This window comes from Numida meleagris, chromosome 16 (assembly GCF_002078875.1).
Source record: "Numida meleagris isolate 19003 breed g44 Domestic line chromosome 16, NumMel1.0, whole genome shotgun sequence".
Taxonomy (NCBI): Eukaryota; Metazoa; Chordata; class Aves; order Galliformes; family Numididae; genus Numida; species Numida meleagris.
In genome coordinates, this window is record NC_034424.1 from 6,311,520 (window position 1) to 6,328,693 (window position 17,174).

Here is a 17,174-nt window from a genome sequence, read left to right on the forward strand (position 1 = left end):
CACCTCTACACGGAGTTGCTGTTTTTAGTAATATTCTGTGAGATCTGCCCTGCAAAATCTGCAACCATACACTCTCTTGTGCTCTACCCCACAAAAAATTTAGATGTCCATCTTTCAGGGAAAAAAAAAAAAAAAGGACGAAAAAGCACAGACTACTTAAATTTAAAAATTCAAATAATTCAACTTTTAACCTCCAAAGCTGCCAGGCAAGTTGGGCTGAAAACTTACCCTTATACAGGCAGCTGATCTCATGCAGCATCCTGTCTGTCCCATAGAATCCCACTGTTTTTTATCTTCAGAGAGACTAAAGCCAGACTACAATTCACATGGAAAGTTCTCACGTAACATCCTTTGCTACATGACAGCCAAGACAATGCTCATACAAGGCCTTTATTTCAAAAGCCTTGCAAACTTCTGCATGTTCACTGACAATTATTAAAGAAGGAAATTCTCACTTATCAAAATGAGCAACAAAAAGCATTATGTCAGGACCAATTCTTCTTGTATTAGTTTCTAACACAGCATATATGAAATATAGACAAGCCATACAAATACTTTATACACACAGTAAAATTATATTACATTCACTGAGTCAGTTTACAAATAACTTTTAGGCAAATTATTAAGAGATCATACAAAGACAGGAGATGCAACCTCCACCTTTAATTTTCATATCAAAATGTAAAAACTCGCCTTGGTGCAATAAAAAAAATATTTATGTGCATATATATATTTATGTATATACATATACACAGTCTGTTTTCTCTCTATATTCCAGATATTAACAAAAACATTTTAAATGCTTTGTTCTGATTTACACAAAATGATGGCACAGTTTATGATTATAATGGAGAAAAACATCCCTTTTCTCTAAAAGAGCTTAAATGTACAACAAAAATAAAATGAGTTGCTTTTAAGCATAAGACCTTGCACAGTTGTGCTGTTTCCATCACCACAGATGCCTGGAGATTTGTTTATATTTTAGAGTTAAGATCACATTGAAGTTTCTACCTCCACAGAAAATAAAGCAGTGGAAAAAAAACATCTATTTTTGAGACTTTCAGAAAGAAACTTGGTTGCAAACAGAAAAGGTCTTCTAAAACAAAGCTACATTACGGTAACAAAAGGTGGCATGAGAAAACCTGTATTTACCTCAGTCTTCAATACAAAACAAGAAAAGCAGATGTGCCTATATTCTTGCTTTTCCATTATTTCATAGCCCATGTACCTGCAGTTGTTGATCTGCACCCCCTTTCCAGCAGATCCCTTTGGCAGTTAAATACGCTGTTGAATTGTTTTTAAGGCAGTCAGTCATCACTCTCTTCACTGGAGTCAAAAACCTCACTGAGTTGGAAAACCTTTTTCTTTGGATTGACTGTTGAATCACTAGAGTTAGACTGTTTCGCTTTCCTCTTTTCCAACTTTTGTTCAAGTTCCGGAAGCGTCTCTTCAAAAAGATAATCAATAATTTCTTTGAAAAAAAGAAAAAAAAAGAGTCTTAACTGGATCTGTTTGGAACTGGATCCCTTAAGGAGAAAAGATCTCACAGGCAGAAATTGGTTCGTCAGTGTTAAATGCAGATACCTTACTATTCCATAGTAATTATACTGACTGCAGTATAGATCAGACATACACGTACATAAAAACATGAACTGAAAAACCACCATCAAAACTTTTTAAAGCTGAGGTACTAAACAGAAGGGGCTGATGAGCACCGTGTGAAGATGCAATTAAAAGTAAACTGTTACAATGCATACATTAAAAAGGAAAAAAAAATGTAGTAAAATAAGTATAAAGCCTGTGGTATTAGCCAAATTGCTTAAGAGAGAAAAACTAAGAAAGAAAGTGCTGAAGTAGAAGATGTCACTTCTTAGACTGGAACAAAAAGCTTAAGGAGTATATAAAAACAGCTGGGATACTAACCAGAAAAAGTCTTTGTACGCCAAAAAGGGACATGGGAGACTTTTAGCTTGTAAAATTTTGCTTGAACGTAGCTTCCAGGAACATCTCTGAAAAGACAAGAGTTCAAAGGCACAGTGGTGCAATGAACCACTACCGACTCTACGTGAGTTACCAATTCCTGAGAATGATGTCAAACAGATAACTTTGCTTCAGGTAGAAAGCACAGACTGCAAATCCTAATACAGACAAGTTTTCAAGATATCAATTCCCCTTAATGTAAGCACCAAAACCATATCATTACACATATTTATTATACAGTTAGTAAAAAGAAACGACAAAGCTGAAAAAACTGTGGAAAACATCAAGAGAACCCCATAGAAAGTATAGCATTCACAGTATTAGTAATTTTATATTCAATTTTTACATTGTTTGGAAGACTTACTATACTGTATCACACATTCCAATAATTACCCCTTTTGCTATTTCTCTATGTGCATTTGGAAACATCCTTTATGAAAGACTTCAGCACAGAGTACGTAATACAGCTTTAGGAAACAAAAAACACCAGGGACAGAATAACAGGGTTCCCTGAAGTGGGTAAAATTAAGTTTTCAGAGCTGCTAGACATGGTTGATTGTGCACTACTATCCAAGGATATGCAATTGTACATCATCAAATTAGACAGTATTTTTTATGGTTGCAGCATGTTGATTCCTTTGAGGAATTTAAGAGAGTCTGCTTCAACTATCTTTGGTATCCATTAAAAAAAAAAAAAAAAAAAAAAGGAGTTTTTACCCAATAATATCACTGAGTTCTTCCCAGTTTATTTCATTAGCATCCTCCACTTTCATTTCATACAACCTGGGAATATAACAGAAGCAGTTTGTAGGCAGTACTCAATAAATGATTCCATAAGGTTCACAGCTCCCCCTGTCAGAAGTTACAGGACTTTCTGTCCAAAGAGTGGTACGAAACCACAGGCATACAGCTCACAACCAGCGTGCTTTAATACCACCACCCAGAACAGGAAGAGATACAAAAACATTCCAATAACTCTGAACTGTACCTTTTAATAAGGTTGATGCTGGCCTGTAATCCTTTGGTCCCTTTGTGTAACTGCTGCCCTTTGGTAATCTTGTTGGTTAAAATTGAAGTCCTTTAAAACACACAAAAAAGGTTCCTATTATTTCATAAAATTTCAAGCATCTAAAGGAAGCAACTTCGAGATGCCACTGCTACAGCAACAAAGCAGCAGCAGTCAGGCCTTGAGATCACAGCAATGACAAAACAGCACAGCTGGCAAGTTGTTGTTCATTTGTCTCTTTTTGTAGTCTTCAACCTATTGCCTATCCTACCAAACAAGCATCATATTACAAACTGTTTTGCAGAATGGGGTTAAATACTCCCGAGAACAGATTTCACTATCTCGGTTTAGGATGAAGCCTTACCATTTCTGCTTACACTGTCTCCAATACCTAGTTCCCACTTTAGTTTCAATCTCAGTCCATGGCAATTTCTGGAAAAGTTTCTCACGGTCAATTCGGAGATTTCTGTGTGATTTTTTTGACGATGAAAGAGAATTTGCATTTTCCAATTTTGTTCTTTTTACAATCACTTCCTCCACTGCATGCATCAGCTTCTGGATCTCTTCCTTTGACCAAGGACCATAATTAATTGCTAAAGTTGAAAAATATTCATGGTTAGGACATAATTTATATATAAATTATTAGAAAAAAATGCTTCACTTTACCATATTTTTACTTAAAGGATCTGTTTCTTACCTGCTTCAAAGAAACTCCTCTGCATACCAGATGTGAGAGGAAAATTCAGTCTAATGAGAGGAGTTCAGCCTAAAGAATAGCACCAGTTCCTAGTTCCTATATTTCAAGACCCTGCTGCCAAATTCCTCACATCCTCCCCACAAAAGCATCTATTTCAACATCAGAAATGTCAATTCCATTTAAGAAAATTGCATTTGTCCCACTTCCTCTCCCTCCCTCCCCACCTTTTTTGTTCGTTTTTCTTCTCCCTCGGATTTGAGACTGTTCTCTTTTGTCTGAAAGCTTCTCAAATTAAAATACACAGAATGAATTGTTCTTAAAAATTACATACGCGACTTGATTTCAGAGTATTTCATGGCAACTGAGAGATTAGAGCGGGACATCATCTCAGAAATCTTCTTCCAATCGTTGCCATGGAGAGCATGATACTTCTTTAATTTTTCTTTTTCTTCTTTAGTATACCTAATAGAAGAAATGGACACAGTTTCACATGTAAATTCAAACCCTTCCAATATCGTCAGAGAGATGCTACAATTTCAAGTCACACTTTATACTGGAGGGATTTATAGCAACTAGTTAGAAAAATGAATTGCCCATTAAGTCACAGTAACCAGCAGAAATGTGAGAAGATCTTAATTATATCCACATTTAATGACCAAATAAACATCAGAGCATGCTATCAGCCTTCTTTTAAACTCTTTCAAATCACTGGCTTACCTCCCTTTGTAATTATTTGGGTCAAATATCTTCCTTGCTCGATAATATATAAGTCTCCAGGCTCGTGGTATGCCCTCAGCTGGAAGGTAAACAATTCAATTTTAAGAAACATTTTTACACTGGTGAAGCAACTTAAAAAAAAAAAAAGTATTTTTATGACTCTGCTTTCAATCACAGATTCTCTCAATTCAAGAGACTGTACTCTACAACACTTCATAAACTGCACAGGAAATAGTGCGGATAGAATCTCCTGATGAGTTTCCAAGATGTAATTGTTATAGCCATGGTAAGATCACACATGTTGACAGCTGGTAGATGGTCCTGTGAGTGTGCAGGTGAATATCCAAAACTCAATTTTTGAACTCTGAAGCACAAATCTACTACTCTAAAGCTAAACCTATGGCTCTAAAGCATCCAGTTTGGATGGACGGGGTGTAAATTTTTATAACATCTGGATCATATGCAAGTAGTGAGTTGAATTGTCCTACTCATAAAAAGGCATGAGGCAGCCACCCACCAGGAAGCCAACGACTTTTGCATGCTGACTATTTTGACTGTGAAAATCAGGGAACAGAGGCATCCAGCAAAAAGAAAGTGAAGACTTTGGCTGAAGGAAAGATCCTTGAAGTGGAGGAAGATCCACAGAGATAAGCACCTAGGAACACCTAACAACCTTGGCCAAAACTGGTAACTGCAGTTGGCGTAACACCAATGTCACTTTCTGCCAAACGTTCCCAGAGCACAAGCGGTGTCTCAAATGAGAAGTCAACACCATGCCAGTGTGACAACACAGGTGGAACAACTGAGTTCATGAAATCTTCAAGAAGAACCAAAGTATCCAATCCCAAGGCTGTCATTTACTCTGTCTTGCCTTTGCTAATGATGCAGAAGGCAGCATGGTGAGCCACTGAGAAAGGGCACTGAGCAGCTTCATCAGAGATGTTACAAAATGAATATATTTGCTACATGAAGCAGGAAAGTTTCCTAGCCATGAGAAATCTAGCAATTAAAGTGAGGAAGAAGGAAGAGATTGTGCCTCTTGCAAACAGAATCTTAATAGCTGGAATTCTATTTGCTTTCCTCACATTTTGGAATACTAACTACTCTGGCTAATGAGTTTATTTCTTCCTGTTTATGGCATCATTGGATGTTGAACTTGCCACCTAACTACGTGCTCTAAGAACAGTTAATTTCAGATATGATTTAATCATTCCTTCCCATTGATAAATCACTAAACTTAGTTACAGCCTGGCACATTATGTACCTTAAACCACAAAACCCAAATGCAAGTCTGTATGTGCTAGTGGTCATGATAAAATTTTAATCTCTAACTTCTTCCTGACCTAGAACAAATAATATGAACAGTACACTCAGCAATTTTCAACTACAAAACCTAAGCAGCATGCTCCTTTTATGCTGAATCTACCAACTTTAGTACAATAATAAAAATAAAATTTAAATAATAAAAATAAAATAAAATAAAATGAAAATAGAGATATAATCAGTTTGTGGAGTATAACACTGAAATATGTGAGACAGAGCTGTAATGCTTACCAAGTTTTTCACAAAAAAGATGCTCTGCTTTTAGGCGATTGATAGCTTCTTTCTCTTCCGGATACCTCGAGGTAAACAGGAGCTTTTCAGCACTGTCTATCCCAGTAATTGATAAAAACTCTTCAACATTTTTCCTGATTTGATTATTTTCCTTCTGGGAAAATCTCCCAAACTTGATAGCGATACCTAAAATATAAAGAAACTTTTATTAAAAAAAAAATAAATAAAATAGCCCCAGGTACATTATACTTCAAGATAGCAAAGATGTTTTAGCACACATATCACAGAAGATCAACAAATTCAGAAGGTAAAAAGGCATATGGAAGAGAAAGAAAACAAGAGCTGGAAGCAGGTAACTTAAGCATACATCCTGAACTGTAATTTGTTGGTAAAGTAGTAGATGCTACAAAACAGAGCAACAAAAAACATGTTCACTGGAATTAACTATACTGCAACAAAAGCACGGGTGTGAGAAGACACAAAGGCAAGCTACTTCCCCTCTGTCAGAACGTCAGCATAGCTCCACGCTTCACCGCAGTGTTCTTTTGAGGTCTCACCTTGTTTTTTAAACTGTTTAAATCTCATGAGGTCTCTTCCAGCCATCTTCCTGATTGAATGGTCAGACAATTGACCCACGTGAGGAATAAACTCCTCCAATTCTTGTTTTGCAGTATCTAAATCCAAGACTGTAAACATGTGCAGGAACTCTTCATCATCCAGACTGAGCTCATCAGTAGCTGTGGTTTCAGTAAACGAACTATTCTGGTCTTCCTTTTTATTTGATGTTGTGGTTTCTGACATCCTGATTAAAAAAAATGAAAAGCATTAAGACAAACCAACCAACCAACCACCAACAGCACAGCTCCAAAACAGAGATTGTTTATACTTGTAGAGATACTAACATGTTCATTAATTAAAGAATAAGGATTGTTTCACACATCCATACACCCCAAACCAGCAGAAGCTTTTTCATACAGAGGTAATTTACTATGAAATTTCAATGTTGACAATATTCAAACTGTTTCTGAAATCTTGAAAGCCCCAGCTTCCTCAGAGAACTTTTCTTTTTTTATTTATTAATGTTCTTACTATCAGAAAGAATACTCTTAGTGTTTTTATTATTATTATTATTGTTTATTCCACACCAGTGCAAATGGTAACGTATTCTTACAAGATTTCACTGCACATTCATGTAATAACTAAGGTCTAAAAGCAGGATTCTGCTATCTCAACAGAACGTTTAGGTTTTGAATCTGTTTTTAAGTCTACAGTAGAGACTGGAGAAAGATCTGGGACTCAAACAATGCGATATAAACCTATCTAAGAGGAGTAGGAAAAAAAAAAATCTAAACTTACGCTACGTCCGATTCTGAAGAACTGTCTTCCGTGATAAAAGTCCTGCTTTTTACAACCTTTCCAGCCCATCTGCGAGACTTCTTAGCTTTTTCAGAAGATTTGGAGGAATCAGAGGGTGCATCCATAGAATCTTCACTGACAGCACCCCAGGCACTGCCTCCACGCTGCGACGCTGCCACACCACCCTGCCCTGTGGTGCGTGGTGACCCCGTGAGCTCCTCTTGCTTATTTTGGTCTGGAGGTGACAGAAGTGACTGGTCAACAGTTACATCACTGTCCTCCTGTGCATCCTGGGTACTACTCGCTCTTCTCTTCTTCTTTTTCGGCCTTTTGCTGCCAGTTTCACCATATGTTTCTGAAGCAGGCAACTCACTTACCCCATCCTCTTCTGGCGATTTCCGTTTCCTTTTCTTCTTAACAGGCTTTTTAAAATACACGTTATCTTCATCGTTCTCCTGACAACTATCAATACAATTCTGATTTACGGAGACACAAGCTACATCATTATGACTATCTGTACCATCATTGAGCTTCCGCTTCCTCTTTTTCTTTTTCTTCTGGGGAGCATCCATCAGAGTTTCATTACCGACTTCATGTTTCAGTTCTGCAAGAGAATTCTCTAACAGAGGCTGTTGCTCCTCTCCTTTCTTCTTCTTTTTCTTCTTCTTTTTAGAGACTTCGCTGCTCTGTGCTGCTTGATCTTCCAAGTGCTGCGGAGAAGCGCAGCTGAGCTCTGAATCCTGTACACTTTCTTTCTCACCATTTTCATGGTCCACGCTGGACACATTGGACCATTTGCGTTTTCTCTTTCTCTTCTTGTGAGAATCCCCAATGGGAAAATCATCGCCATTGGCTTTTTCTGTCATATTTTTTCCTGACCTTAAATGAAAGATGGGTTTTACTCAAGCACTGCAATACATGTAACATTACATACGTACCATACTCTCACACAGTAAAAAAAAAATAAAATAAAATAAAATAAAATCTACAGAACTGCTGTAGAACGACGGAGCGTTATGTGAGGAGCAGACGGGGAAGGTACGTGCTCGGCAGTAGAGCTAACTTCGCAAAGTGACTGCACGGAAGCGCCGCCGCCTTCATCACACACACGTGCATCCCAGCCTTGGAAACACCCCCTGGAACAACAAACACACTTCGTCAGCGCTGAGTTGGAACGCAGCACCGAGATAGCGACAGACTAACAACTATAAAGCACCGAGGCATTAAGTTTTCTGCTCAGAATCTCCCGATCATCCCCAGGTTTTGAGAGCGGCTGCGCCTGTACCGGCAGCTCCATGCCAACACCCGAGAGCTCAAACCTTTAACCTGAAAAGCACCGAGAAAACCGCGCACAAAACGCCCCAACCCGCAGCACCGCAGCCCGTCCCGTCCGCACCGCGCCGTTACCTCCAGGCCGGCCTCGGCCCCCACTCGCCCCGCGGCTCCCGGCCCCCTCGCTCACGCGCTCGCCCCGCGTCCCTCCGCACAGCGCCCCCCGCGCCGCTCTTCCCGTTCCGCCCGCTCTTTCCGTTCCGTTCCTCCCGGCGGAAACGTTTCCACCCGGAAGGACACAGCGGCGCACCCACGCAGCGGCGGTTGCTAGGAGACGGGGCCGACGCCGTTCTGCCTCCCCCCCACACTACTCTCAGAGCCAGCCCGCTCCGGGGCCCCGCGGAGCAGCGGGGAGGTATCCTGTCCCTTTTTCCTCCCTTTTTGTTTTTGCCCCTTTCTTTCACCTGTTGCCCCCGGACGGCGGAGCGGTCCCGGCATGGCGGGGCCCCCGCGGCGCCCCCTGACCCTGGCGGAGGTGGCAGCGGGCAGCGAGAACGAGCGGCTGGGGGTGGCCCGGGACAGCATGCTGCGCAACCCGCGCATCCTCAAGGTGAGCCCCCGCGGCCGCCCGGCTCCCGATCGCCCCCACCCCGCAGCACCGGGGCCGGGCTCCCCGGGCACAGCGGCTGAAGTGCAGCGCTCGCCCCCTGGGTGGCACTGCGGCCCCGCGCGGTCCCGTGGCTGCGGCTGCTCCCGGGGGTCCCTGCGCTGCCCCGCACAGCGGAGCTCTCCTCCGGGTGCGGCTCCGCGGTTGATGCGGGGAGGGGGGGGGTGGGGAGCAGCCGCTCTCTCACAGCGCTGTGACATCCCCTGCGCGGCGATCGCAGCCCGCAGCGCCCGGCTGGGAGAGGTCGGCACCGCGCACGGCGCAGGAAAGCGGAGTATTTCTCGTGAAACTTCACAAATTCGTTTGGAATTTCTGTTAGGAAGGCAAAAAAAAAAAAAAAAAAGTAGGCGCTGTGCAACAACTCAAAAGCTAAGTGCACCTTTTCAAATCCCAAATTTCTATGTTAGTTCTTTTCTCTGCATCCACTAAGTTTGATTGGGAGCAATGGTACCATAGAATCGTTTGATCTGGAAGGGGCCTTTAAAGGCCATCAGGTCCCACTCCCCGCAATGAACGGGGACACCCACAGCTCCATGGTGCTCAGAGCCATCCCCTGACCTCGGCTGTCTGCAGGGACAGGGCACCACCACATCTCTGCACAACCCGTGCCAGTGCCTCCAGTATTTTTGCTTGAAAGTGGAACTGTGGCAAGATTTTCTTCAACCTAAAGACCTCCCTGGAAAGGATCTGGGGCAGACAGTGTAAGCAGGGCACCGGGCTTGCATTTTAAAGCCGAGAAACCCACCAGCACACGGGCAGCATCTTCTCCATCCCTCCATGCTAATTCTCCCTTTTTTCAGAAATACATTTTTAGATGATACGTAAAGCAGATGAGTTTGCAATTATGTGATAGTTGAGGTAATTTAAGGCATAATTACCAGGGTTGGTTGGTCTGACTTGTCCACGCAATTCATTCCCCTAAATTGAAATACATACAAACCACCAGTAAGCGCCGTAAAATTCCAGGTCTGAGAATCTATTACTGGGGTAATCCTGTAAGGAGCGGTGCTTCTCCTGCACTGCATTCAAGGCAGGTAGAATTACATGCAGTCTTGAAGGTTATGATGTTTACAGTGTGAGATTTGTCCCTCCCAACTGCAGCATCCCACCGCGCACTGCCCATCCGTGGAGGTCACTGCTGTCTCCTTCCTTCAGGTCTGGAAGTTTGCTCAGCCCTGGCACAACTCAGCCTGGCAGTCCGCTCTGAACTGGCACAGCTGCTGCAGAGCATCTCAGTGGTGGAATTTCTGAGCATTTATAAACCATAGGATGTTTTATTAGGACTCGGCCTGGATTACTGCTATCTGGTCAGGTGAAATAAGATTTGAGAAAGTTTTGAGGAAAAGTAGTGATAAATTTTTGTGTTTTAGAATTCTGGACAACTTTGCTCGGTGTTTCTCTGCAAGGTTTCCTCCCCAGTAAGCCAGCTGGTAGGGATGTAAAGAGACCTGCAGCCACCTGACGCAATCCTCTAGCATGATGTAAGTGAACTAACAGCACGGATGCTTTTACACTTGGTGTCAGCAGTAATTTCACTCCACAGCAAACTGCTGCCCACCTTCTGGGTGCAATCCCATGTCATTTCATACCCCACCGAATGCCAAAGTGTGCAGGGTGTCCTGTGCTGATGGGATGGCGCTGATGGTGGCATACCCACAGCACCAGCCCTCTGCCACGTCCCCTCTCTGTGCTTCCAGCTGCAGCGCTGGCTCTCTTCTCCCTCCAGGCGAGCCCTGGAGATGCCGGGCTTTGGAGCCAGCACTGAAGAGGTTTGCAAGCAGTGCCACCTGAAAACCAAAGACACGAAGAAGGGGACAAAGGCTTTGAGGCAACTGTCACTTGGACAGGTGCTTCTGGCAGCCATGGGAGGGCACTGCGGAATGCACAGCTGGCATTAAGGTGCACTGGACAGCAAATACAGAAGATCCCAAGGCCCAGGAGTGATGGATGGGACGTTTGCTCCCCAGCCTTACTCTGACCAGTGCTCAGTCCCTGAAAATATTATTCTCTATTACTCTCTGGTAGAAATATATAGTGTATTTTAATTAATCAAGGAATTAATTTAGTTAATCAACATATGTTTTCTTGCAGTATAAAACTGAGGAAAGTGTTTCATCTAGTGATGCCAGTAAAATCTGAGCAAAGCATTTTTGCTTTCTTTGCTGTTACCAGTAAAAGCCTTAGCAAAGCACTTTGCTCAGTAAAGGCTTCCTGAAAACTACTCTGTGGTACAAAAATAATCCAGCTCTGGGCAGGACATGACTTCCCCACACTTAACCCTCAGCACTCCATAATCATCCTCAACAGAGAGCTGCCAAAGTCCTTGCCTCACCAGCCCATAGCAGGACACACACCTGCTGCATGAAGGCAGATGAGAAATCACAGCTGTGAGACCCACACATCAGAGCATGCTCTCACCTGCTGAAGCGCATTCAGGGGACATGAAGAAGGTGGGGTCTGGGAACAGCCTCTGTGAAACAACTTCAGAGCCCAAACTGAGTCTTGCAATATCAAAAAGAAGGAGGAAGAGGGAGGCTGAAGAGGCTTGGGAAGGCTGGCACCCATGGGAAAGGCTGCAGGAGGTCTCTGTCCCTGTCATCCAGGCTGCAAGAGAACCAGATGTAGCAAATAGAACTTTTCAGAACTATTAGCATCCACATTCGCTTTAAAACCTTGTTACTTACATGATGACTGTTGCCAGGCTCTTTTTACTAGTCTAAATGCCAGAACATTTAAGATTCATTTCCCCAAGCTGTGCTCTTCAGCCCCAAGAGGTAAAGGCAGAAACAACTCACCAGATTTCGCCCTTTCCTTTAACCTGTTGAATCTCATTGTGAGATTCAACATCTGACTCATTACTGAACTGCTGAGAATTACTGCAAACTCATCTTGTTTTCTGGAGATGTTCATAGAAAGGACAGCTATGAAAATGAACAGCAGCATTTTATCAAATTGTGTCACTCGATGGAGGAAAAAAAAAAAAAAAAAAGCTCTTCTTACCTGAGAGACAAACACAATCATAGAACCATTAAGGTTGGAAATGACCACTAAGATCACCAAGTCCAACTGTCAGCACATCAGTAGGCACGGACAAGGGTGTGGAAAAGGATATTGACTTCAAGATACAAACTGCCTGCATAGAAAGCATCTCATGCAACAGTAAGTGTTGAAAGGATAGGCTGCCCAGTGCTCTGGAGTTCAGGCTTTTATTAATAGACCTGCACTGTGGCAGTAGCGGGACTTTGACTTGCCTGAACATTGTGCTCAACCTTTGAGCCTTTAACCTTCAGTTTACTCTTTTTTTTTAGACCTTTTCTCCCTGTCCACATGGTTCCTTCAGCTCTCCCCACATGGGCATGGCAAGGAGGCAGGTGCTCCTATCTCACCCAGCCCTTCCACGGGGCACAACCAGGATGCAACACTCCTTTCCTCATCCGCATCCACCTTTGTGCAAGGACTGCTCGCCTGCACAGGAAGAGAATTTGATAAAACGAAGGCTTCTCTAAAAATAACACCCATTGCTGGATGCTCAGAGCTGTGACAGCTATTAGAAACCACGCAGTGGCTGTGCGATGGGTGGGACTGACGGCGAGCAAAACCATTCCCTCTCCCTGAAGCGTGCCAAAAAAGCGCAGGTCTTGGTGTCCCACTCTGTCCCCATAGCACACCCCTGTCCCAGTGCCTGGGGGTCCACAGCAGCAGCACATGGGCCAAGAGCAGCCAGGAGAGCCCCCGAGGTAGGAAACGCTGCTAACAGCATCACTGCCACTCACTGGGCAGCTTCCACCAGCACTTGGATAACTCCCCTCAGCTGTTAGCTTTGCTGATTTAAAGAACCATTCCCTTTCTGAATATTGCTCTCAGCTGTTTGTACTCAATGCTCCTCTTCCAAACTTGGTCGGGGACCAATTCTAATTTGTCCACGGCAGGTGAATGCAGAGAAGAGCAGCCACAAGGACTGCAAGCTGTGGGCCTCTTTTATTTGCTGTTAATGATACTATTTACCTCAAATCGCTACATGTGCTGAGCATCCTGTGCTTTGCTGCTCAGGGGCGCTGAGGATTAATTAGTGTTTATGCAGCATTTTGTGTGCTTATTATTATTATTATTATATCACTCTTACTACCATATTTTTGCAGTCTGAGGCCAGCATTGTGCTTCTACAATGTATTCTGAACTGTCTACCCAGTACAGCTCAATAATTCATTAGAGAAATAAGCTAATGAAGGGCTGGTTAGTCAAATAATCATTAGATTTGGTTCCGAGCTTTGTTTTGCCAATGCTCCGACTTCTGAGGGTTCTCTTCTCAGCGTGAACTCATTTAAGATTTTAAATGAATTATTTGGTACGCTAAAAACTAAACTCCTTCCGAGCTTTAACGCCCTCCCACGTTTTGCACAGACACCGCTGAAATCAGGGAGGCGCTTCCGAGAGGCGAGGAAACATTGTGCAGTGGTGAAAATAGTGGGTTCTTCTGGTGGTTATCATCTGAAGGCAGGGTTCAGGCTGCAGACGGCCAGCAGTGAGTCAGCGGGCAGAGGGGCAGCAGCAGCATGGGGCATCCATAGCTGCTCGCCACAAAGATAGGTGTGCGGGATGCGAGAACAAGCAAAAGGGCATTTTGATCCTTTATGCGAACAAAACAATGCAAATTGGTGAGACTAATAAGCCCCGAAGCATTACAAGGTGAATGCCTTTCATGTTTGTGAAAATCGTCTGTGTTTATCCGTCTAATACAATGGAAATAAAGCTTCAAAGGCCCTTTGATTTAAAAGTGCATTATTGAAGTCAGCCTGCAAAATAATAACCATTAGACCGAATTGTTGCGTTATGACCCTAACGGCAGCGCTGCCGGAGCAAAGAACGCCTGCACAGCTTCTTGCGTTGAGTTGTTGGTGATATAAAATCAGAGATTAAGCTAAAGGAAGAAAGAATGTTAGGCATGAGAAGAAAAAATAAAGTGACAAAAAAGGTCACAAATGGGTCCACGTATAAAATGAGGCTGCCGCGCTCACAGTGCAACAAGAGCTGCGTCAGGCTATAAATTTTTATGATGGAGCTGGAACTCAGGCTTTATTGTCTGGAAGGTTTAAGAAACTTTGGGAGAGAGCCAACACCCGTTCACGGTGTTGGCCCCAACCCATGCTAAGCCAAGAGATGCTTTTCAGGCTCATTCAAATCCAGGACACCATGCAAAATGTCAGGGACATTTGAGTCCCTGTCAAACAGAGGGGAAGGGTTTGTAGTAATCCCCAGGGCTCAGATCCACACATGTCTCACAGTTGTCTTCAGAGTTCATTCTGTTGTGCCATTTCAACCAACAACCTGAGAACACGCCCTTATCTACGAGCTGTGCTCCGGAGGGAAACTGCAGGAGCACGGGAACATCTCTGCCCTTATTTCCTCTGCACCCTCAGCTCCTCACCCCACCAGCAATAAATAGCCCTCCTGTTCTGAAAAAGGCACAAGCAAATGTCCTGAGCACGCAGGAGAAGCTGGAGGAGGCTCAGTTAGGGCCTCTCTGAACAGGAGGGCACTGGATGAGCACCCAAAAGAAAGGCAGAAGGCTCTTCATTTCTAAACCTTTGCTAAAATCATTTCTCCTCTTTTGAAGGGCTGCATAGCAGGACAGAGAGCAAACGGGGGTCACTGGGACCAACGTTTTCTGTTCCAGGTTTGCAAGTTTTTCTCCACACTTTCCCAAGGGCAGATTGCTTTCCGTGCACATTCTTGGAGATGCTCTTATGCTTAATTACTGAATTTGAGACGCCTTTGTCATCTTGCAGGATGCTTTTTGTTCTTGCTTGGCTGCTCGCATTGTGCAGATTAGACAGAACCTGAATTTCAGAGGTTCTTCTCTTCACTAACCATTTATACTTCAAATAAATTACATTATGACTTTTCAACTTGCGTTTATTTGAAGGGACATGGACAAGCGAAAGCGAGACCCTGTTGCCGGATTTCTTACAACAGCCTTTAAGAAAATTTCCCTATTGGGACAAATAAGCTTTAGTTTGATTTTCTTCTCAAAGCAAGTCAACGTGCAGATTTGTGCCTAAAAATCTTACAGTGAAACCTGATTAAAAGTGATAGTGTCATGCCCAGGCCGAAAAATCAGAAAGCAAGCAGAGTGAAGAGCAAAGCAGGCTGAAAACGAAGACGATTTTAATTGCAGGTTCGGGCTGCCCGCCCAGGTGGACGAGCGCCTTTGTTTGCAGCACGCTTTGTAACTTCCCGACGTCCCTTTACGCTTGCTCCCCTCACATCACCTTCACGGCTGCCCCACGTTCCCTTTGCTGGTTCCCAGGAGGCTCTGATCGGCCGGTGGGGAGGCGGCTGTAACTGCAATAATTGCAGAGCATTACGGCGCGTTCAGGCGCTGAGACATGCCGAAATGCAAGTTTCCCTGCACTCCCCAACCCCCCCCCCCCAACCACGGCCAGCACTGCGCTCTGCCCCTCTGCTCTGCGCGGCATGGGGCTGCTCGCCAGCCCTGCCTCCACCATCAGGGAGATCAAATTGGGATCAGATTAGCCCCAGCAATGAAAAGCACAGTCCCAGATCACACTCGCGGTTAGTTAGCATTTAGATAGGCTGGGACAGGGGTCCGTACAATAGGCATCAAAGCTGAACTCTTGGTGCAGCAAGAGGGATTAATTTCTTTAACCAACATGCCTGATCTGGCCTATCTCATTACCCTGCCTTGTCAGTGTCGATGTTAGATTTGATTGAAGATTATACCATTTAGGCCTTTCCCCTGTTTTCCACAGAAATCGGGCCTATTGAATTGCACATTCTTCCATGGGCCCCTGTCAATACTCAGTGGCCTGAGCCTCTAATTCTGCTTCATTTAAACTTCATCAACTTTTCCAATCAAGTGGAAGGATCTGAAATAGGCTCCGTAAGCAGAAAGGCCCTTTTTCCTTTTGTCAGATAATTTATTCTGTTTTCTCCTTCTCTCCCCACTTCCCCACCTCTTTCTCTTTTTCTTCTTTTCGCTCCCTTTCCCTGATGCTGAAAATGAGATTACAGTATTTAAATGACTATGATAATCAATCGGGGGACCTTGAGCCGAGATTGAGGTTAATTTTTCTTAGCAGAACAAAGAAGCGTGATGCCATTGGGGATTTGAAGGTGCAATCTGTGTTTCATGCCTGTATTCCTCCCCCCTCGTCCGAAACTGCAGTTTTAGTCATCTTTTCTTGTTACTAACTAGGCAGTTGCTGTGATTTTTAGCAGAGGCAACCCCTAGGAGAGGAAAAATGTAATTTTGGGCCGATAAATAGCTAACAGCCTTCAATCAGCTATTTTAATGGGAAAAAAAAAATCACTTACATGATGTGACTGCAGATTGAACGAAAGTGCTATCATCGTCTTGTTTGTACTTAAACATAATAGGAATCATTTTCAGCAGTGCTGCAAGTAGCCCTCCCAGCCTGCATGGTGCAGCTGTGAACTTTGAACCCAGCACCTCTGTCAAGCAGCCACTTGGCAGCTTGCTCGGGTACCTTGAAGAAGTGGAGAACTTTTGTCACGATTTTGCTAATCAGAAATGGAACCGCTTACGTTCATCTTAAAACTCGCACCGAAATGCCTTGTTAAGTCTTTAGGCCATGTATTTCTAGTTGTAACACAACAGCATTCATTCACCTGGATCTCTCCCCTACCCTTCTTAGAAAGAGAGAGAGAAAAAAAAATGTGTATTTCTTTGCTTCCATCCTAGCTGTCTTGTCAATGCTGTTTTACATGCTGCCACCCAATGTTATCTTTTATTTGTGTCAGGAGAGAGGATTTGACAAGTTCAGTATACAATGTTCATTTGGCAAGGCAAATTTTTCATACCAATTTTGAGGAGAAAATGAAACCATCTTTCAACAGAATGAGCTATATCATTTTTGGACAGACTGATTATGGCAAGAAGAATT

The 17,174-nt window shown here is 43.4% G+C and overlaps 2 protein-coding genes across 9 annotated transcripts in view; one reads left to right on the plus strand and one right to left on the minus strand.

Annotated features, from left to right (window-relative positions):
* Nucleotides 486–8,783, minus strand: TTF1 (transcription termination factor 1). Its single transcript, XM_021413526.1, has 11 exons — nucleotides 8,718–8,783; nucleotides 7,311–8,446; nucleotides 6,512–6,756; nucleotides 5,955–6,140; nucleotides 4,401–4,479; nucleotides 4,015–4,145; nucleotides 3,351–3,579; nucleotides 2,969–3,058; nucleotides 2,698–2,763; nucleotides 1,924–2,009; nucleotides 486–1,471 (listed from the first exon to the last, which is right to left on the minus strand). The coding sequence occupies exons 2-11, from the start codon at nucleotides 8,174–8,176 to the stop codon at nucleotides 1,308–1,310; spliced, it is 2,142 nt and encodes a 713-aa protein (XP_021269201.1). The 5' UTR covers nucleotides 8,177–8,446; nucleotides 8,718–8,783; the 3' UTR covers nucleotides 486–1,307.
* CFAP77 (cilia and flagella associated protein 77) overlaps nucleotides 8,890–17,174 on the plus strand; it is a 53,041-nt gene continuing 44,756 nt past the window's right edge. For 7 of the 8 annotated variants that reach the window (XM_021413528.1, XM_021413536.1, XM_021413532.1 and 4 more), the window contains exon 1: nucleotides 8,890–9,192. In XM_021413528.1, the coding sequence (XP_021269203.1) occupies nucleotides 9,079–9,192 (114 nt within the window). In that variant the 5' untranslated portion in view covers nucleotides 8,890–9,078. The remainder of the gene's footprint in view (nucleotides 9,193–17,174) is intronic. The other variant, XM_021413537.1, reaches the window with a different exon arrangement.